Genomic DNA, 23295 nt, shown 5'->3' with positions numbered 1-23295 from the left:
ATTAGCAGAGATCGGCTATATCGTATAGCTTGCTTACTAAATCCTAAAGAGTTACGAGTTCGCCGCGAGCGGGCGCGAGAGTACTATAGAGCGATTGTTATACTAGGCCCTAGCTACGTAATATTAATAGATACTTACTATAAATTCGAGCATTAGGGGATATAGATCTATATAGCTATTAATATCTACTCGCGTTATATTATCTAGGTCTACGTAGGGATTACTAGCCGTATAGCTGTATCCGTACTCGCTTAATATATTATAACGATTAAGAATAGTAGTATAATGCTACAGATTATCCGATTAGACCGTAGGGCGGAAACGATTCTAGCCGCGGACGCTTACTATACGACTCGCCTTACGACTCGCCTTACGACTCGTAGTAACCCGGATCCGGAACTAGAACTAGAACTACTAGCTTTCGAAGACTGCTTTAAATACGGTACGAGTAAGATAAACTAGCGGATCGAGGTATAGTAGCGCTAGCAAGTACCTGTATTAAATAGCTAGAGGGGCTATTTTTACGAGTTGCTACGCGAGTTGCTGTGTAATGCTAAATTGCTAGCCGATCGGATTGCCTTCCTTGTAGTCCATATGCTGGTTATACGCTACAAAGTCCTCGAATTTATTTACCTCTAGAATAGCTATTAGATTAGGAAGTAGGCTAATCGACTGTACGTCGTACTAGGTATTCCGCATATTCTGTGCTATTATCTAGAGCTAAGCGGGCATTCTTATCAAGATATTCCTACACCTAATAGCGTACTTAATAATATAGAGTAAGACCTTTAAGGATTCGGTATATATTAGATTCTATAGTACTCGCTATAGACTCGCTATAGACTCGCTAATAGACTCGCTAATTCCTAGATCTTAAAGCCTACCTACCCGAGGCTACGCTTACTTAGTATTAGATAGCATTACAGACTCGCGGCTTCTCGTATCTAGTTAGTAGTAGCGAGAATAATAGCGATAGAGAGCGAGTTTACCGCTAGGTATACTTACTTCTTTAATAGCTAATTGCCGAGTATATAGCTATAGGGTTAGGGCCTAAACTAATAGAGTTGGACAAGCTATTAGTAGCTCGTAATTGGACGTTAGGTAGGGCGAATACCGGGGCCAGATTGATCAAGTTTGCAAATAATATATACTAATCTAAAATAAGGGATTTGCGAGCCGGCCGCGAGCCGGCCGCGAGTCGCTTATTTTAGTTCTATTTCCTTCTTAATCTTTTAATTCCTATCTTGTTCTACCTCTATACTACTACTATAGCCCTACCTTAGTTCTACTACTAACAATGCCTATCTAGGGTACCTTTTATACTATTACCGGCGCTAACTATATAACACTATTAAAAGTATACGCATTCTATAACTAACACAGTCCTAAGAACCCTAATCTACTAACCGAGCGATTTACACGCGAGCCGTTAGCAGTAGCTGTAGCTACTACCGCTGCTACTACTACGAGTTTAACTACGAGTACGGTACAAGGCTTTAATACGTTCCCTTCTCTACCTAAGGCGGCGAATACTATACGCAATGCTACTATTTAGTAGTATAAGCTAACTTCTCGACTAAATACTAGATCTCGGAGCCTCTCGCAACGTCTACTAATACCTATACAACTATTAAAGGAGCCAACAAAGGTATTATTTACCTACCGCTATTCAGTTTTTAGCTAGCGAGTAGAGGTTTCTCGTAGGGGTAGAGTCGACCTATAGGAATATAATTAGCTAGTCCTATAGACTTCTATTACTAATATCTAGTCTAATAAAGACTTCGAAGAAGCTAATATATTACTTATAGACTAGGTTCTTAGTCGGATTAACGCTAAGGACCTACCGTAAGGTAGCGTCTATTAGGTCGACGACTATACGGACTACTTCTTCTATACCAATTTCGATAATAAGCGCTTGTTACTAGATAAAGTCGCTTCTAAAGCACTCGGCCTAGGACTAGTTAAAGAGGCTCTTATACTCTTTAAACCGTAAACAGGAGGGAAAGCAATAAAGCAGCTACTAATCTATTACCTTAAAATCTGTATCTAATAATAGCGGAAGCTATAGCAATAAAGGCAACTAAAGCGGAAGCACCGGCTAAGTACTTCTACTACGAGTAGTAGCGCGAGTGCTATAGCGAGTTAGGACGGGGTTGTTCTATCTATAGAGATTAAGCAAGAGAAGCTATAGAAGGAGAAGGTAATCGATATAAAAAAGCCGCCTAAGTTTATTAACCTAAGCGGCGAGGACACCGCGAGGCTACCGCGAGTTACGCCTATTCTAAAAGAGTCGAGCGAAGCTAAGGACTAGCAAGATAGCTAGCAAGATAGCTAGCAATATAGCTAGTAAGATAGCTAGCAATATAGCTAGTAATATAGTTAGCAAGATAGCTAGTAAGATAAATAGAAAGATTATAAAGTTATATAGCTTAGGATACTTTAGGACTGTTTTTTTGAGATTTAATAGAGTTGAGGTAGAAAGGAAATAGAAATATAGACTCGTAGTAGACTCGTAGTAGACTCGCTATAGAACTCGCTATAGACTCGCTCCTTAAATATTATCTACTAGTAGCTCGCGATCGCTATTTAGCTATAGCTCCTCCTATATCGTACACACATCCTCAGACTTAATAATAGCCTTATTCTTAAGCCATTTAAACTACGAGAGGCAATATCCTTCTAACTTATCGAACTTAGCTTCTAATGCCTTAATCTTTGCCTCTAATATAGCATTCTTTACCTCTAATATAGCATTCTTTGCCTCTATAGCCTCGACTCGCGCCTATATCGCGGCTAGCTCGCTATTTCTATCCTCTTCTTTAACCTTAATCTCGCTAGTAGTATAGCTACTCTTGCCCTAATACTTATAATAAGCGTAGACTCTCTCTTCTTCGATATCTAGTACGCGATACTTATAGCCGTTATCGTAGCGAGTATAGAAGTAATATAGCGATAGTACTAGCTTTCCTTGCTTAGTCTCTATAATAATACCCGTAGCCGAGTATTTACGTAGTCTGTTTAATACTATCTTCTTCTTTTATAGATTTACGGTATCGTCGAGGAGGTCTTACTATATCTACTCGCTATAGTACTAGAAATCTTTCGTATTTATAGTCGTAGGACGTCGAAGGCTAGAGCGAGTTAGTAGCGAGTCTATAGCGATACGCCTCTTAGCTTATAATAAATATAGTCCTCCTACTAGTAATATAAGTACTAAATCGGGTACTAAAGTACCTATAGTAGCTATAAGAATAAGGTCGCGCGAAATACTAGTTATAGCTCGAAACGGTAGTAGTAGTAGTAACGCTACTATCGCTATCGCTATCGCTATCGCTATCGTAGTCGCTATCGCTATTAATAAGGGTATAGGAAGAACAATATAGCGAGTCTAGGCGCGAAGTTATAGCGAGTCTAAGTGAAGTTTGCGATATAGTAAGGAAGGCGCAATAATAGGAAGCGACAATAGACTAAAGTAAAGCCAAACCTCCATTAACAATCTGGTATATATAGAGCTCCGTCCCACACTCTCAGATTCAGAGCTCCAGCTCCAGGGACCCCTGCTCGCCGCTCGCCAAGACCATCTTCTTTGACGACCGTGTCACAAAACACTGCTGCTGCATCCATCTCCCACCACCCCAGGCCACCGCCACCTCTCCGCGTCCATATCGCCCTTCATCGCCGCTAGCATCGACAAGTCCTGGCGAGATCTGCCGCTCCGCTGCGCACCTCAGCCTTGCCACCGCTGTTGATTACCAACGACATCGTTGACGCCGACGCCGGGGGACCTTCTAGCTGTCGTGTGATAGCTCGCATAGCATAGCACATATACCCGCAAGAGCTGCACCTTGCGCCCCCTCGTCAGCATTCGATTCGGCAGCTGGGCCACCACACCACCAATGAGCCGCTCAGCATACAACACACCACGCTTAATACCATCATGACGGCCGAGGGCCCAGTACACGAGCGCGTGTCCGGGCTGTCTGGCCATCATGTGAATGGGCATCACAGCGCCAGCCACGACCACGACTCTCGTGCAACTTCGCCCGGCATCGGCGGATATCGCGCCCAGCATGGCGACAGCGATGGCGATGCGGCCATTGAGCGCTTGGGCCGGACAAGGCCACGCGTGTTTCCATACACCAAATATCTGCCCTACGAGGCTGAGTCAAGAGAGCAGAGAGAAGCAGACATGGACGAGATGATCAAGCATCTCTACGTGGCTGTTGCAGCGGGAGATTTCTTGCCAGGCGCTGTGCATTGGACCAAAGAGATCAGAGGTTGGATGAGCCTGAAGTTCGACCTCACCAAGCAGCAGCGCATATCGCTGGTGAAGCTGTACTACGAGCTTGCCCTCGCACCTGGCCTCGAATATAGCGTGTCCGAGAGATTCGCAAGCATGTTCATGGTCCTCACCAAGCGCAAGCACTATCTGCAACCTGGCAAGGATCTGGTGCTTGACTGGCGCCCGCTGTACAAGGAGCTCAAGATATTTGTGCTGCCCTCAGAGCACAGCACGCAAAACACTTACAGCAGCAAGCGTAATGTGCGCACGCTGACCAAGCTGTGCACCTTTGCCCAGCTCTTCTTCGATCCAACCGAGATTCCCGCCATGTTTGAAGACTTCCTGCCCTACTTCAGCATGTCATTCTCCGAGCAAGCATTTGTGGTCTTTGGCCTGTTCAACCTCATGCTCCCGACTGCAGCGCCACCCGCCCACAACGAAAAGCTGCAGCCACAATACTACCTTCCTACATTCTTTCACTTGTGGTCCATCGTCAACCGATCTATGACGATTGATATGCGTGTTCTCGACATTTTCTCGAGACAGGCAAGAGATTGTCTAGGCGCTGAACAGGTCCCATTTGGTCCATGCGGTATTTTCACTGAGGAGCAGTCCTCGCTGATCTTCACAGCAGTACTGAGACTTCTCGAAATCCCGGTAGGCCAGGCTAGCACCCCATATAGTCCTGCCGTGGACCATGGCGCCGGCTCAGCTCTCTTCCTAGACCGAGATCCTCGAAAGCATCCTGTATCCCACAGCATCGCTCGCTGGATAGTCATGTCCATATCACCCAAATGTCTTGAAGCCGACAATGGGAAGTCAATACTTCACCAGCTCGAGGCTCTGATCCAAGGCATCGAGACTTTCTTCCACCCTTCCAATTCGGGTGGATGGACTAAGGCTCTTGCTCAGCTGGTGTATTACCTGGCAGATTTCTTCGTCATGCGATGGAATCGTGAGCAAAGCGGCGAGTACGAGATACCCGAGGACCGCAGGTTGAACGATGAAGTGAAGAGACGTTTCGTTCTCTGCTTGCGCGACGTTGTTTTCATGGGAATATATGCCAAGAGCGGCACAGCCATGAACTACTCACTCTCTACTCTGCAAAGTCTTGCATTCTTGGAGCCGAATCTCATCCTTCCTGGCGCACTACAGCGTATCTATCCAGCTATGCAAGGTCTAGTTGAGGTGCATCGGACCATCTCCTCTATCCGAGCACTTCAAATGCTGAGCAGGATCATCGCAAGAACTAAGGGCTTCCGGTGCCATTTGACCACACTGCTCGGCCTTGCACTTCCCGGTGTGGATGCAAACGATCTTGACAAGACGATGCACAGCTTGGCCTTCATTCAATCGGTGTGCTATAATATCCCATTATACGATTTGACGAAAGCGCCGAAGCGAGAGAAGAGCGAGCTCAATGGGGACTATGAAATGGTCGATCCCGACTCACCTCCCGCTGCAAGCTCTGGTACAGGGATTGCTGTTGAGTGGGTAACAGCTCAAGTCGCGCGATTTGAGGAAGCCGGACCGCTGCTTGAGGTCGACTATTCTCAGGAGTTGAGCGATGAAGACGAAGAACTCATCCTGAAGTCTTCCACGGCTGGCTTTGCAGAGTTCCTCACCAGCTTTCTTGGCAGAGTGTTTACGCTCTTGCAAAACCTCCCAGATGCTGCGAGAGTCAAGAGCGGCAGTCCTGAGGAGAATGTCGTCAATACTCTGCCAGCCACCTTCAGTCCTCTGCTTGCCAGCTTGAGCCCTGAGCTTTACGACATTGCCCTGGAGCACATCGCGCGTTTCATCTCGAATCACGTCGTGCATCAAGCTCGTGATGCCATGGCATTCATCTGCAATGCACTGGTCAAGATCTCGCCAAAGAAGGCTCTCAACAGACTACTTCCAGAGCTCATTACGAGCATTCGGACGGAGATCAGTGAGAATGGTGCTGGTTCAACGCGCACAACTGGAAGCGAGATCCTTCCTCGGGACCGAGCGCTTGTCTGGCATGTCTCGTTGCTCAGCATGTGTGTCGTTCACGTTGGCAGTGATGTGCTTGACTTCAAAGATGACCTCTATGAAATCGCCAACTATATGCAGGATACCTGCAAAGGCATACCACTTGTGCATGTATCGAATTTTGTGCATCATCTTCTCTTGAACTTGACAGTCACGTACACCATGGATTTCAACCTCTTCAACAAATCAGACCTGGAGCGCGGCCTCACAACGGCGAGTTGGAGTAAGACGACCGACCCATCCGACCTGGACATCCAATGGCACGTGCCTAAGCAAGAAGAACTAGACTTCGCGGTCAAGATCTTCGAGGCTCAAGGAGGACGAGCTTTGAAGGCATTGAACGAGCTAGTGTCTGACACTGCACCGATCAAGAGAGATGGCGTCGGCAAAGACTGGTCAGATGAGATGTCGCGCAATCTGGTCCTTCTACGACTTGTCATTAGCGGCATGTCACGACTCTTCCGCTCAGACGACGGCTCGGTCACTCCCTACGTCTTCGTCAGCCATACTCCAACCAGCACAGATGACAATGTGGAGATTGACCCTGCTGCTTTCGAGGACTCTGATAGTGCCAATGATAGCGCCGTCGATCTCAGTGAGCCTGACGATGAAAGAGTCAAGCGCTCATTCCAATACCCGACGGGCTATCCACTTGAGATAGGCAGTCCGCAGTACGAAGCTGTTCATCAGATGCGCAAGACTGCCGGGGAGACGCTCCACAAAGTGCACACATTCCTGATCAAGAACCAAGAGGACGACGTTCCTTGCTTCAACTCGCTGTACACTGCCTACAGGTCGTGGTTTGTCGATATCGGTATCGAACGCTCAGCCCACGTGTTGGATAGGCTCACGCGACTCCTGAGTGCAGACATTCATCCTTTCAAGTTCTCCGGCACACGCAAGCAATATCCTAGACCGCTGCTGGTGCGACGTGCCAATCTTCATCATTTCCAACGATTACGCTTTAACGAGCATCCTCGAGCAGCATCAGAGCTTGACAAGACACTATTGCTCGACTTGGCGCAGTCAAGCACTTCGGTCTACACCGACATTCGTCGCACTGCTCAATCGGCAGGCGAGCAAGCTATGAAGAGCATTGTTGGCGCAAAGCCGTTGATCATACCACCACTTCTTGACGCCCTCGAGCAGGCACTGAGGAAGAATGACCACCCACGTATCAAGGGTGCCGTCTTCACTCTGCTATTTGGCAGCCTCGCAAAGCCGATTGGTCGCAACTGGAAGTTTGCACCACGCATGATACGGCTCTTCATCCAGGTTTCGGAAGCCGACAGACCCAGCATTCAAAAGCTAGTTGGCCAATCTAGCTTCACTATCCAAGACATGACTAAAGCCATGGACCGGATGGTCATCCTGGATGAGAACACACTTAATGGCATTTGGCCAGATGATGCTCTGCTACCAACGAGAACCATTGCTCGGACAATGGAAGATGCGCAAGCACTCATTCCACCAAAGCGAGATAAAATCAAGAGGCGACGTGCTGTGGTCGAACAGTGCAAGGCAGAACTGGCCGTAGAGCTCATTGAGAGTGTCAAGAACAGCCATTGGAAGAAGGCGAGCAGGACCGCGGTCATGGCGATAGGATTGGATTATCGATTCGAGACTATCGCCTCCGAGGGTATGCTGGACCTGGTGGTCAAGGGCGTGATTGATCCTCACCCTTCGCTGCGAAGTTTGTACTCAACATCGCTCAATGCCATCTTCGGCTTGGCCCAGACGAGAGCGTTGGTCGGGCACAAGTACGAAAACTACCTGCTTGACGATCAGCGCGATCCTGACGAGGTATCTGTTCCCACCGCCCGCGATGACTCCACGTGGACTCAACGTTATCTCGAATCTTTCGCCAAGCCTGAAGCCGAAGCCTATATCGACGCTGACTACCCTGGATGGCTCGTTTGGCAGAAGACCATGCGCGGTTTCCATACTGGTCCAAGCCAATTGCAGTATGATGAGACCGAGCAGAAGGTGCGCAAGAAGATGGGCTCTCACATCGATCGCAACTGGCTATCTACCTATTTCGGCTACATGAAACAGGAACCTCGAGAGAATGCGGATAGGTTCCGTATGTCCAGCTCCATGATTGTTGCATATGCAATGGACTTGATGGCGGACGGCCTGACACCTGCGACATTCGAGGATTTCAAAGATCTCACTCAAGCTGTTTATGGTGATGGGTCAGACAAGCACCAACACCGAGCAATCGCCGAGATCATGGGAGCCATGCTGTCCAGCTCCGAGGACTTCGAGCATGAGCTCAGGACACAGATCTGGGACTTCGCGTTCCCAATTGTGAGACGGATCTTCAGCGAGGGTCTAACTCCAGAGAACACGTCCTACTGGTCTACCTTTGTAACCTTGATCGTTGGTGGTAAAGATCCTCGGCGAGCATGGCCTTTGGTCGACTGGCTTGCAGGGTTTAGACTGGACATGGATGCCAATACGGCGTTCAAGGAAAGCTCAAAGATCTCTTTGCTGCAGCTGGTCATCGGGGCAGTGGGATGGCACTTCCAGCTCCACCGTGCGGTGGTGGAGAACTTCTTGGAGCACCTCAACCATCCGTACAAAGCTGTGAGAGAAGTGATGGGCAATACGTTGGCTACCATCTTCCGCACACGATATCATGAGTCGTACAAGGATGTGCCTCAGTTGTTAGAGACGCAGCGAAATGCGTCCTCTGTCGGCACGAGACCCTATCAGCCCACCGAAGAATACACGGCCATTGTCAAGAACACATTCGAACGGCTTGAGAAGTGGCGCCAAGAGCGTCCCGTCGGTACACAGCAGCCAACGCCATACACGCAAGCCAGCAAGACGGTGTTGTTGTGGCTTGATGGCACTCTTGGCTCCTATGACTGTACGACTATGGTGCCATTCTTCCCTGGCGAGGTCATGCAGCAACTCCTACATATGATGGACATCAAGGAGGATCCCGAGCTCCAATCTCTGGCATACCATGTCTACCGGCATTTGCCAAATGTGCCGCATCGTCAAGGCGAGGACAAGGCCTTTGTTGCCTCGCTTGTCAAGATTGGCACCGAATCTACATCCTGGCATCAGCGCTTAAGGGTACTCATCAACATGCAGATCATCTACTTCCGTAACCTCTTCCTCATGCCGGTCGAGCAAGCCGAAGCCCTCTTCCACTGCGTACGGGAGATGCTGCACGATACCCAGCTGGAGGTGCGCCTCGGTGCCGCCGCCACACTGTCTGGTATGGTCCGATGCTCTCCTATCGACTTCCGCAACAAGAAAATTGAAGATCTCAAGTCGCACTTTGCAAATCTACTTCGAAAGAATCCGTTACCAAAGAAACCAAAAGGCAACCTCAGAGCGGAAGGCACCAGCACGCCTACACAGGAACAGAACAAACTCGTCCTCACTCGGCATGCTGCAGTCCTTGGCTTGGGCAGCTTAGTGCAGGCATTTCCATACACGTCTCCGCCACCCGAGTGGCTACCTGAAGTTCTCGCCACGCTTGCAGGACGTGCGGCCAGCGATCCTGGCATGGTTGGAAAGAGCGTCAAGACTGTGCTGAGCGACTTTAAAAAGACCAGACAGGACACTTGGCACGTTGACGTAAAGGTGAGTCGAACGCAAACAATATATTCGTGGACCATACACTGACATTTCGCAGGCATTCAAGCCAGAACAGCTCGAGGACTTGGAAGGTGTCCTCTGGAAGAGCTATTTCGCATGAACAATCACGAACCATGACATGACACGGAAAGAGTTATAATGAAACGGCTTGGCTGGTACATGGCTGCGTTCGCATTTCACCAGCAAGGCTTTCTCGGTTGTATATTACTGCGTTCAAGCGGCACGAGGCATCGGCGTAGGCATATGGGACACCTAGCATCTGTAGAATACAGTCAGTCCACGGCGCAGACGTGGGCTTGACACAATCGATAAATGGATCGAGCTGTTGTGCAAAACAGTTTCGTCCCCGTAATAATGTCGCATTCTTTATAGTACGATACGTGGTAATATCAAGGCATTTTATATTGCATTACTATTACAAAACCTCTACTAGCCTTAGTTCTATAGATAAGCCTTACTACTAATAGACAGGCTAATAGTCTTATCTTAAGTTCTAAGAAGCTAATTCTTATCTTTTTACATAGTATATAGTATAGTAGATAACTAACTCTAGGGACGGCCCGGGGATAGGATAGACTAAGTGCGTATATAGTAATTATACTACCTTTACTATAGTTTATATAGGTATAGAACTACTATATACCTTATATCTCTTTTAAAGTTTTAGTAGTATTATTATACCTATCCTAAGGAAGAGCTTCTAAGCCCTACGAATACTATCGTATCTAGGTTAATAAGAGAAGCGGATTATATCTATACTAAGTAGAAATCTACTACTCGGGTAGCGGGAGATAAGAGTCGGTTCTTAATAGAGAGTCTATATCGAATATATAGAAAGGAGCTACTAGTAGGGCTTAGGAAAGTAGCTAAGGATAGAAGTTTACTAGTACTATCTATCCTAGTATAGGCTCTATTACTAACTATACTATATCGAGGACAAAGTATTAGTTTTCTAGCTATAATTACTATATAAATATATACGATTACTAGTTATAATACTTAGTCTGTAATATAGTCTAACCTCTATACTTAATACCGTTAGGTCTATAGTAAAAATACCTTACTTATACTTTATAGTCTATACTTGCTATCGCTACTACTATCGCTCTCGTCTTAGCTATTTTTATAAGTAATCCCGGTAATATATATATATAGTTATATATAATTTAGTACTTATAGAGGCAAAGGAGTGTTACGGATCTGATTGGTTAGAGTCCTTACATAATCTTAGAGCGACGCTAAGACTAGTAGGCTAAGCTGTCGCTCTATCTTACTAGGAGCGATAGGAGCGGTCGAGAGCGACAGCGTCGCTTACGTCGCTTACGACTATAGACAAGATATCTCCTTTGTATTTAGGAACGCCGGAATGCCCTTATAGCTCGAGGCGTTCAACTTATATTACCTACTTACTAATTGGAATTACCTTTGTACTAATTATTCTGTCTCTACCTCCCGCTTGTATTAGCCTCTCTAAAGAAGCCTCGGCTTATACGTAATAAGAAGTCACTTAACGATCTGTCGCGAGTAACCGTAATACTTTGAACGCCCTTAGGATAAGTGCCTTATTATAAGTCGGAAGGGGAACTCCCGCCCCTAGCGAGATAGGTAGTACTCGACGTACTACCTCTAGTGCTAGTAATATACTAGGAACCTATGCCGGAAACGATTCTCTTAAGATCGGAAAGCTAGACTTTTATTACGGCGACCGAGACAAGTTCGATACCTAGGTTAGCTAGATAGATATATATTTTATATTTAACTAGGTTTAAGATAACTTAAAGCTAGTCTTCGCAACGACGTTTATGCGAGGCAGGGCTTAGCATTAGGTTAAACTATTTCTTAGGACCTATCTAGATAGTAACGGGACCGACAATTCGGATAGAATCTTCGTAAGCTACGAAAATCTTAAGCGTACGATAAAGAAGGTCTTTAGATCTTCTAACGAAGTTGCTACCGCAGTTAGGGTTATCTAACATTTAACTTAGAAGGGGTTATATACCGATTACGCCGCTAAATTTTAGGAATACGCCTAACTTACGGATTAGGACGACGAAGCTCTTATAATAATATATCGGCGAGGTCTTAAGGACAACGTTAAAGACGAGCTTATACGCGACGGTAGAAAAATGGATAATATAGGAACATTAGTTAAGGTTACGATCGATCTCGACGATAGGCTCTACGAACGAGCTTTCGAACAACGTTACGATTCTAAGACTTCTAGAAAAGCTAGTTATACTCCTAGATACGATAATAGACGAAACTATAGTACCTACGATAAACTAAAAGGGAACAACTACTACGGTACGTAACTAATAGAGCTAGACGCTACCTAGAAGGGTCGAGCAATTAAAGGAAGAAAAGGCAAGAGTTCGCCTAAGAAAGTAGGAAGATTAACTTACTATACGTATAGTAAGGAAGGCTATATAGTACGGAACTACCGCGGCAAGAATATAGTGCGACGCGAACAGTTTAATATAATATAACGAAAGGACTCGGGTAGAGAAGGCTACCGAATAGTAGTAGAGCTATACTCTATTAATAACGCGCCGAGGACCTACGTAGAGGTCGTAAAGAAAGAGCTACGACAAATCTGTATAATAGTACGACGACAAGAACCCGTATATAGAACCCTTTACTAGAGATTCTATTACGACGACTAATACCAAATTTATTATTCTGCTAAAGTAGAAGTAGGATTTTTCCCTTAGATTAGGCGACTCGTACGAGAAGATGCGAAATCCTAGTTAGAAGAAGAAACGATTGATAAATCTTGCTTAAATACCGACGATAAAGAAAACCGAGATCCGGAAGCTTTATTCCCTCCCGGGGAGGAGTTAGGAGCTATCCTAGAAGTACCGGAGTCCCTTTAGTAAGAGGAGGAATAGTAAGAAGATTTAGAAGGAAGTCTAGATACCGAGGAAGAAACTACGAATAAAGAAAGTAAAGACGAATTCGGGATTAACGACGATACGATCCTTACATTTATAATAGATATACCTATAGTAGCGCGAACAATCGCCTTACATCTAGTACGTAAATACGAGGAAATGTTTCTAAAGGTTAACGGATAACGGAGGGTCGATCCTATCTAATTTGATTATTTCTAGATAAGCTTACAGGCAAAATTCTAGAATTACTCCCGGATATCTATAGACTATACGTACTATAACTTCATTACGGAGCGAGTACCGATAGGAAGTATAATTACGCCCTACGGATACGTCCTACCCGACGAAAGGACGATTATTACTTAAGATATACGTTAGACGGTCTAGCGATTAAATTAGCAATACCGAAAGGCTATAGCAGCGTAGGGACAAGATGTATACAACGATACCCTCGAGGAAAAATTATATACCGAAGAAGCACGAACGGTAGGACTACGGATCCGTAACTAGTTAGAATAACGTTAGGCTACTAATTAGTCGGGAAACGGACTAACTCTCTAGATTAGAGCGTTCTAAGAGAGTTCCTTAATACCGAAAGCGCTTAAGCATTAATAGCAGTCTTCCGTACAAAAGTTATCGTTAACGGGTACCCGACGAGTACATTAATAGATTCCGGAGCGAGCGGGAACTTTACCTCCGAATTATTCGTTAAAAGCCGAGGGATCGTAACCCGAAGCAGAAGAGAAGGAGCGTATAAACTTATAGCAGTAGATAGGTCACCGCTACCTAGTATAGAACGAGAAACGATACCGTTACTACTAGCTATCTAATAGCACTACGAGGAGATTGTCTTAGATATTACTAATATAGCTAGTTATAACATTATATTAGGTATACCTTAGTTGAGAAAGTATAACCCGGTCGTAGACTAGAGAAAAGGAGTACTTACATTTAAGGAATGCGACTGTATAATCGGCATTTAACCTATATAGCGGTAGCGTTCGCAGGTAGATAAGATTAATAAACGTAGGGCGATTCGTAAGACGTTTACGTCGATAGGAATTACGGAGAACCGTATTCAACCCGGATCGATACTACCGTTAGGTTAGGAGGGTTATAACAATAATTACGGGAAGGATAGAAGTTATACACTATCGAAGAATAAAACTAGAATCTCGGACCTAGACATTCCTAAAGAGTATAGTAAGTAGAAGCGACTCTTTAAAGAGGAGAGAGGCAAGGTAGCCTTACCTAAACACTAACTATAGGATTATAAAATACACTTACAGCCTAGGAAAGAGCCTCTATAGGGACCCTTATACGCAATATCTAAGAAAGAGCTTAAAACCCTAGACAAGTAGCTAAAAGAGAAATTAGAAAAAGGCTAGATATAGAAGTCGACATCCTCGGCAGCCTTACTAGTAATATTCGTTCCGAAAGCCGGATTAGACGAAGGACGGCTAGTAGTCGATTTTAGACGACTTAACGATATTACAATTAAGAATCGGTACCTACTACCGAATATCGAAGAAATGCAAGACCGATTAACTAGATTAGACTAGTATACGAAGATTGACCTACGCGATACGTTTTATACAATACGTATAGCAGCTAGATACGAATAGATAACAGTATTCCGAACAAGATATAGGCTTTACGAATTCTTAGTTATACCTATAGGACTTACAAATGCCCTAGCGTTATATTAAGACCTTGTAAACGAAGTCCTCCGAGACCTTCTAGATATATACGTTATCGCATATATAGACGATATCTTAGTCTATACTAAAGGAGCTCTCGCGGACTATATACGAATAGTGTAGGACGTCTTTGAACGATTTACTTAAGTAGGATTTAAGACTATACCTAAGAAATGCGAATTCTATAAGAAGGAAGTCAAATTCCTAGGATTTATTATTAGCACTATAGGAATCAGGATCGATCTAGAAAAAACCAAGTCAATATAGGAATAGCTAACGCCTATATACGTTAAAGACGTACAATCATTCCTAGGATTAGTTAACTATAATAGGAAATTTATCGAGGGCTATTCTAAGACAGCGGCACCCCTTACGGAGCTTATAAAGAAAGACAAGAAATAGAACTAGAGTACGAAGGAAGACGAAGCGTTTAGGCAGCTAAAGAAGCAATGCGTTTCTGCGCTAACGCTACGATTATTCGATAGGAGTAAGGCGGTCTAGATAGAAACAGACGCGTCGGATAGGGCTATAGGAGTATGCCTTATATAGGAGCATAACGGGAAACGATACCCGGTAGCCTATTACTCGAGAAAGATATTACCCGCGGAATAGAACTACGATATCTATAATAAGGAGCTACTTGCAATAGTTGTATTACTATAATACTAGCGAGTATACGCGGAAGGAGTACTAAGTCTTACGATTCTTTCTAATTATAAGAATCTAACTTACTTCACTACGACTAAAGTACTAACCCGAAGATAGGCCCGCTAGTCGGAGCTACTAAGGTAGTACAAGTTCGAAATCCGCTATACCCTAGGACGCGAGAACGGACGAGCCGACGTACTAAGCCGCCGTAGCGACTATATAGAGGGTTACGAACTAGTATAGCAGCAGATATTAAAAGCAAACTAAGACGGAAGCCTTAGTGCTAATATAAAAGAATTCAACTATATTATACGAGTTCTTTAGGATATAGAAGAATAGTTTCCAATCGAATACGGGAAATACTAAGTACCTAAGGAACGAGTTACGGAGTGTATACGACAACACTACGACGGACTAGAAAATAGATACCCTAGAGTTTCAAAAACAATAGAACTAGTTAAGCGAAGCTTCGGATTCCTATATATACGACAACGAGTTCTAGAATATATTAAGAAATGTCTACAATGTTAGCGTAATAAGGCTAATAGACACGCTAGATATAGACATATCTAATTTAGGACGCTACTAGATAAACTATAGGACGAGGTTATAATAGACTTTATTACGAAACTACCGAAGTCTAAGGATCCGGTTATAGGATATAGCTACGACATAATACTTATTATAGTCGATAGGCTTACGAAATACGTATACTTTATTCCTACTAACGAAGCAAGTACGGCAGAGCAACTCGGATACCTCGTACTAGATAGACTTGTACGATACTACGGATTTCTAAAGACCTATATTACGGACAGAGACAAGCTCTTTACGTCAAACTACTAGAAGACGCTTACAGCGACGCTTAGAATTAAGCACAAGCTATTAACGGTATACTATCTATAGATAGACGGCTAAACGGAAGTTAAGAATTAGGCCTTAGAGGTATACTTACGGCACTACGTTAATTACGCACAAAACAATTAGGTATCGCTATTGCCTATAGTATAACTTATACTGAATAACTAACAATCTAAGACTACGAAAGAGACACTATTCTTCGCTAATTTTAGGAAACATCCGTAGCTGTTCGGGGAACAGTATTTATAGCATCTATACGCGGATAAAGCGATAGGCGCTTTAGAAGACTTAAAGCAGGTATATAAAGAATTGTAAAGGGCAATTGCCGAATCTCAAGAAAAGATTACGGGACTATATAATGCTAAACGAAAAATGGCACCTTAGCTAAAAAAGGGGGATAAGGTCTACCTCCTAACAAAGAATCTAAAAACCCGGAGATCGACTAAGAAACTAGACTACGTTAAAGTCGGGCTATTTCTAATTGATAAGCCTAAAGGACTAATTAATTACCGACTTAAACTACCGGACGACGCGAAAATCTACCTAGTATTCTATATCTCTATACTAGAACCTGCAGACGCCGAAACACCGTATTAAGAAACATTTTACTTCCAACCTAAGGAAGAAAATGAGTTTAAAGTCGAAAAGATCCTAGATTAGTAAGGTTAGAAATACCTTATTAAATAGAAAGGATACCTATATTTAGAAAACACCTAGGAACTAAAAGAAAACCTATAGAACTGTTAGCAGATAATCAAAAAATTTCAAAACCGAACAAAAAAGAAATAACTAGTATAGGAATTAAACCTACGACCTCTTAGACCCTATCGATTATAGCGCCTTAGAGTTCTCAACGACCTAGGGTAGTATAGCTCGAGGAGCGGGGACTCTAATAGCGTACCTAGCAACTATGTCTTTTATAGCTAAGAATTATACTACTAGACTAACTAGCTAGAAGATAAAATAGATAGGAAACATTAAAAATATATACCTTTAGGATACTAGACTCTCGGTACTCCTACTAGGAATTTTAGAGGTAGGCTAGGACGTCCTATCTAGACGACTCTAGTTATAAGGCGACATCTATAATCGGCTATCTAGGGGAAACGGCTCGTTAGTAGGTAACGAGAATATTATCGGCTCTATAGGCGAAGAGCCTAGCTCTCTTTCGAGCTCCTCCGCCTATTAAATAGAGGCTTCCTCTACCTTAAAAGCTTATACCTCCCGATCTTCCTTTATACGTAGCGACTTACGTAAGCGACGGACCTTTGCGCGATACTCGAAAAGCTTCCGCGTAAAAAGGTCCTCCTCCTTTTCGGCCGCTTCGAGATCTTTAGCTATCTTTAGGCGCGCCTTCCGGATTTTTTTATACTCTATACGAGTAACTTGTATATTATAGGACTAGCCGTATAGGGCGCACTCGGAGCAGCGACCGGAACGGAGATCGACTTTATAGGATTTATCGGCCTATTCGTAATAAAAATAGCGGATCGGTATTTCGAGGCAGTCGGTAAGGATATTATTTACGATATTTTCCTTACGCTAACGAGAAGACAAGTCCTTTAATAACTTTAGTATAGTAAAGAAGTTGGAATTAGAAAGTTCCGGAATAAGGGACTATCCCGCTTAAGGAGGGGGATAGTATTACGGATCTAATTAGTTAGAGTCCTTATATAATCTTAGAGCGACGCTAAGACTAGTAGGCTAAGCTATCGCTCTATCTTATTAGGAGCGATAGGAGCGGTCGAGAGCGATAGCGTCGCTTACGTCGCTTACGACTATAGACAAGATATCTCCTTTATATTTAGGAACGCCGGAATGCCCTTATAGCTCGAGGCGTTTAACTTATATTACCTACTTACTAATTAGAATTACCTTTGTACTAATTATTCTGTCTCTGCCTCCCGCTTGTATTAGCCTCTCTAAAGAAGCCTCGGCTTACACGTAATAAGAAGTCACTTAACGATCTGTCGCGAGTAACCGTAATAAGGAGCTTCCGGATATCTAATTAGCGATAGTTCCGGAACGGTATTCTATATAAATCCTACTAGTAATTAGTGCTATACGGATTAGTATTCTAGAAATTTTAAGGCAGCTATTCCTATAAGAAGTTAGAGTAAGTAAGCGTGTCTACGAATTTTTAAGACGAGTTCCTAATATACGAGATAGTAGTACACTCTATAACTAGTATAAGCCCAAATCCGGCTAATACTTATAAACGCCCCTATATAGGCTAGGTAGAGGGTAGGGGTAGGCAAACTAACTAGCAATTAAGGCTAGTCTGGTCTAGTCTGGTCTTCGGAACCCGCCTAAAGTTATAACTACTTGCGAAACGTAGGCATTTGGGGCGCAGCGTAGATTGCTTAGTATGTATGCGTAGTTCTACGGATCGGATGCGGCCTCGTAGGGTGTTCGCTTTTGCTTATCGCTAATAATAATCCGCATCTCAAACTTCTTTAGATGATATATGATCTTGTCGAGGAATGCTAGCGACGGGAGGTATTCACTTGCCAAGCACGCTCCCTTCTTTCGTTCTAGCGTGAACAGGGTACCCCTCCCCCTCCCCCTTAGGTACGCGTTGCGATGCAGTACACTTCTCCGACCCTTCAAGACCAAGAATAGAAGATGCGGATTCCAGACCTCAAACAGCACCGCAGACACAGAACAATGTCTACGGGGGTCCTATCTATGCCAACAGTGCTCATGTGAATCCGCCCGCGATGCCGGCAACACCACCACCACCTTACCATCCGTACCTGAACTCGTACGATTATGGTGAACAGCCCAGCAGAGCCTTCTATCTGCAGCCGTATCAGAGTCAGCAGTATTTGCCTCCACCTCCGGCGAACAGCAGACTGAGGAAGAAGGCTTCTGCGTGGATGTCGACGGCGGATCTATCGCGGCCGCAGAGGAATGAGATATATGGGCATGGACAACAGCAGCCATGGCAGAGCAGCGTGAATTTCGCAGCTCCTCCACTACCGCAGCGATCTACAGCGAGCAATGATTGTCCTTTGGTGCAGCTGGTTCAAACGGTAAACCAAGGCGCTGCGATGTGCGACAGACTGGCATCTGTAGCCGCCATCGTAAGCGAAGTTTTCGCAAAAATCGATCTCGAAGAGGATGGCAGCGATGGCGAACTGGAGAAAATGACGAACCACATGAGCGTGGATGAAAGAAAGGTTAATGATAAAGCACTGGGAAGCGGCTGGGTGGATTTCAGAAAGACGTGGTTGTATGCCAACTCGCGACTCCCTCCAGCCATGTTGCCGATGAAAATATATATGCCAACCTGGCAGATCATCTGCATGGCTGCTCAGGCTTCGGTAGATGTGTATCGGAGGCCGAGACGTGATGAGAAGGAGGATTTCGTTCAGGCGGACTGGAGGCAGGGGACAAAAGCTATGGCGATCAAGAGTAGGCAGCTTGAGGATAAGAATCTGATCGTTCTCGCCATTCGAGGGAGCAAGACCTGGAATGCGATAGATTGGCTGGTCAACTTCAATGCTGCTCCAACTGAGCCTACGGGCTTTCTGGATGACGAAGGAAATGCTTGTCATGCCGGCTTCCTGCAAATCGCTAGATCAATGATCGCACCCGTGGCTGCTCGATTGCGGAAGCTTCTTGAAGAGAACAATTCCCGAAACCCTCCATCTCTAATTCTGACGGGGCATTCGGCCGGCGGAGCTGTGGCATCTCTGCTGTATATGCACATGCTCGCCACCGCCCCTCGCTGCGAATCACAGCTGAACAACCTCTCCGGCTTCCTCAAAAGAATCCACTGCGTCACGTTCGGAACTCCTCCAGTCTCCTTATTACCATTGCAAAACCCAGCCGGCAAACGCTACGAACGTAACGTCTTCATGCATTTCGCCAACGAAGGAGACGTCGTCGTCCGCGCAGATCGATCATATATGAGCACAATCGTGCGACTCGTCGCCGCTCCTTCCCCCGTCTGTTCAACAAAAATCTGCGCATCGCTTCGCAAGAAAGTTTCCAAACAAGTTTTGAGCAGTTCTGGGTATCGGCCTGGGGACAAGTACCAACCGCCCAGATGGGAAGTTCCTCCTGCGACGCTTTCGAATGCGGGTCGCACGATTATGTTGAGGGAGAAGCCTGGGAGTCGGAAGCATGCTGTCGAGGCTGTTCAGGTCACGGATGAGGATTTACGGGATGTGGTTTTTGGGGATCCCGAGATGCATAAGATGGAGTTGTATAAGAAGAGGATTGATACGCTGGCGATAGCTGCTGTTACTGGGCAGGGTGTCGGGTGAAGTGTGAATTCAAATGGAGCATAGACCAAGAGAGAGATCAGGCAGCAGTCGCCATGCATGTGATGATTGATGCACAGCTTCGAAGGTCGAAGTGAGGTCGCGCCGCGCCGCGTCGCGCAGTTGATGGAGGTGTCAGGCAAGAGACTTGCGCCAATGATTGAAGAAGCACGGCTTAATGTATAATGACCATATTCGAGATACCCAATAGGCTAATACACGTCCTTAGCAAAGCAGCACATCCTTCCAGATTCGAGGTGAATCTAGTTCATGCCGGGCTGGCTGTTAAACCTTTCACCGGTCAGAAAAACAAAAACAAAAAGTGAAGGAAACATCTCTCTCGCGCAAAAGCTTCACTTCGGACAATAAGCTTGCTGCACACTTGCAACTTTCTAGCTCCTTCTTCCACCTCCACTTCCACCGACACTGCAACTTCAACCCCTTCAACAACCTCGCGACGCACCTACACATCGCACGCAACTCCAACACAACCATGAACACACCAGCCATGGACGCCACCCCAGACACCGACCTCCCCCCACCACCACCACCACCAGGCCCCCCACCACCACCAGTCACCACCGACGACGACCCCCCACAACCCCAACCTTCCTCCTCAATCACAATCACCTTCCGCGACCACCGCGGTTTCGAACAAAGCTTCAAATTGAAGACCAGCACCAAGATGGGTAAAGCTATGGTAAGTAAGAATCGATACCACCTCCAAAATCAAGATTGAGAATTTTTTTTCTTTTCGTGAGCTGATTTGTGTGTGCAGGATGCTTTTAGCGCAAAAGTCGAGCGTGATCGGAAAGCTTTGAGGTTTTTGTTTGATGGGGAGAGGGTTTTGGATGGGAGTAGTGTTGGGGAGGTGAGTAACTACGAGAAGGTGGTGTGGGATGGGGGGGTTTTTGGTGGTGGTGATTATGATGATGATGATGATGCTGACTTTTTTTTTGTACAGTTGGGTATGGAGGATGGGGATACGGTTGATGTTTTGGAGGAGCAGATTGGTGGTGAGGGTGAGGAGGATTAGGAGATGATGGGGATGGGAGAGGAAGGGATGGGAGGTGGGAAGGAAGGAGTGAGGGAGAGATTTTGCCGCAGATTGATTGAGAGCGGCGCGACTCACAGTAGCACGTACGAGGACGAGAAAGGTCTGCGAAGGAACCGAACGAAGTTCTCCTGAAATGAAAAGGGGGATTTGAATCAGGATGGACAACAGGATTCGGTCTATCTGAAGAATGAAGGTGATGACTTGCTTCGAGCTCTATCTTTCGCCTTTGCTGAGCGGTATTCTCGGCGATGCTTTCACCTGGAACTCAATGAATGCTTGTGTCCGCAAGACATCATACCCAAGGTCTCAAGAATCTTTCATGTCTTTCCATTCTTCCGGCCCTCTAGTGATGGTAGTTAGATTAGCAGTCGTTGCAGGTAATCATACGCGGTTTGTCAGCATGGGCACTCCAATCTGTCTTCTTGCAGAAGGCGCAGATGGGCGGTCAAGCCACATTGATTGTTGTGAGGGAGCAGATTGGTGGTGATGGGGACTAGGCTGGGATTACGTGCAGGGCGCCAGACGAGTGGGCGAGAGAGATTGCACCATGAGGCGAACTTATAGTACTGTATCTTGAGCATGATTGCGGATAGGCAGGCTACTCGATGCGCTTATATAGCGCTGCAATTTCTGCGCTTTGAAACAGACTCGCCTCTCCTCCTTTCATCTGCGCAATGGATTCCTATAGTCAATCGACAAATGCCAACGCCTTAGTTATAAGTAGTCGTCGCTACACCAATAGCACAGAGCGAGAGGCGTCGTCGTGTCATGGTCTTTGCAATTTGTCTTCTTACATTCCATGCATCGGTGCTCTAGGTAGCGGCTCTCCATCTCGTAGCCGCACTCCGCGCATGCTGTTTCCAAGACCTCCCAACGTGGGTGATAACACCAGAGACCATCGTCCGCATCGATCTTCTCTAACAGAGATGACTTGACAGGCTTGCGGTATCGTGGGAAGTCTCCTTTGGCAGACTTGTGGAACTGAGCTTCCGAGGCATGCATTGCTCTGACAAGGCCATGGCAATTGGCAGCGCAGTATTCAATGTCCAGCGGCTCCTTGTTTTCCAGAGTATCGACAACGTAGTCTGCGATCATGTTTCGAAGGGTGGACTCTTCAGGCAGTGCTTGCCAGGCTGATGCCAGCGCCACAGCAGACAATTTATCGGGCGCCGATTCGTCGAAGGCGCATCTGGCGTCGTAGAGCATCAGACAAGCTCGTAGCATGGCGCAGTTCTTCAGGTCAGGCAACAGATACTTGTCGGCAAAAGTCCAGACGCTGCTGCATTGGACGAAGCTCTGTAATCTGATTTCAATGTTTATGCCCTCGTTCGCTTCCTCGTAGGCGATGCTGCCATAAAAGAGGAAGTAAAGGAATATTCCAAAGTCTTCTAGGCGATCTTCTAGTATATCGATGGTGGATGTACGACTTTCCTTGAAGCGCTCATCTACAAGTATTAGCAGGATTGATATGATGTGGATCACCCGTGATACCTTTCAGTGCCGCCTCGAACCATGGCGATGCACCGCGCAAGATACCTCTCGGCACCTTGTATTCCTTCGAAGTACCCTCTGGTCCAACCTTGACGGTCACAAGCTCAGTTGCGAAATCCCTGTGTCGCCGATTAGGTTATCCTGTAGTGAAGAAAAGCATGCACACGCTCTTACTCAAGGAAGCGCTCCATGGGCGGCGCCATTGTTGCTGGATGAGCGGCGGGTCTGTCAGGCGTGAAGGTAGTGCAGGCGCGGATTTTGATGATGACAGTTCAGTAGATAGGAATGATTTTAAACGATGTTGCACAAAGTTAGTTCCGGCAGGAACGGGCGCTAGGAAGGATCCGCGGCGTGCCCGCATGTGAAAGTGGAAGTGAAGGCAAGAGCCACGGCAGGTGCGTCTCGCTGCTCAGCGAAATTCCACTCTCTGCTCCTCTGTCCATCCACTCCTTTGTAGTAC

General features: G+C 45.7%; 4 protein-coding genes across 4 annotated transcripts; 3 read left to right on the top strand and 1 right to left on the bottom strand.

Moving 5' to 3' along the window:
• Positions 1-3937: 3937 nt before the first annotated feature.
• Positions 3938-10016, top strand: MYCFIDRAFT_47416 (uncharacterized protein; the record flags this gene model as incomplete). The annotated part of the gene is made up of 2 exons (XM_007926087.1): positions 3938-9901; positions 9954-10016. The coding sequence occupies 2 exons, from the start codon at positions 3938-3940 to the stop codon at positions 10014-10016; spliced, it is 6027 nt and encodes a 2008-aa protein (XP_007924278.1).
• Positions 10017-19177: 9161 nt separating this feature from the next.
• MYCFIDRAFT_47415 (uncharacterized protein) lies at positions 19178-20290 on the top strand (the record flags this gene model as incomplete). Its single annotated transcript, XM_007926086.1, has 2 exons — positions 19178-19973; positions 20022-20290. The coding sequence occupies 2 exons, from the start codon at positions 19178-19180 to the stop codon at positions 20288-20290; spliced, it is 1065 nt and encodes a 354-aa protein (XP_007924277.1).
• A 393-nt stretch (positions 20291-20683) lies between these two features.
• On the top strand, positions 20684-21323 carry MYCFIDRAFT_85580 (uncharacterized protein; the record flags this gene model as incomplete). Its single annotated transcript, XM_007927446.1, has 3 exons — positions 20684-20987; positions 21066-21158; positions 21252-21323. Coding segments are annotated over 3 exons (469 nt in total), but the record flags the coding sequence as incomplete, so codon positions are not given.
• A 735-nt stretch (positions 21324-22058) lies between these two features.
• Positions 22059-23038, bottom strand: MYCFIDRAFT_85581 (uncharacterized protein; the record flags this gene model as incomplete). The annotated part of the gene is made up of 3 exons (XM_007927445.1): positions 22059-22732; positions 22836-22954; positions 23010-23038. 3 exons carry the CDS (start codon positions 23036-23038, stop codon positions 22059-22061), a joined length of 822 nt encoding a protein of 273 aa, XP_007925636.1.
• Positions 23039-23295: the final 257 nt, after the last annotated feature.

Source organism: Pseudocercospora fijiensis (genome assembly GCF_000340215.1).
Source record: "Pseudocercospora fijiensis CIRAD86 unplaced genomic scaffold MYCFIscaffold_3, whole genome shotgun sequence".
Taxonomy (NCBI): Eukaryota; Fungi; Ascomycota; class Dothideomycetes; order Mycosphaerellales; family Mycosphaerellaceae; genus Pseudocercospora; species Pseudocercospora fijiensis.
The sequence above is the reverse complement of the archived record's forward strand: the minus strand, read 5'-3'. Positions and strand labels throughout refer to the sequence as shown.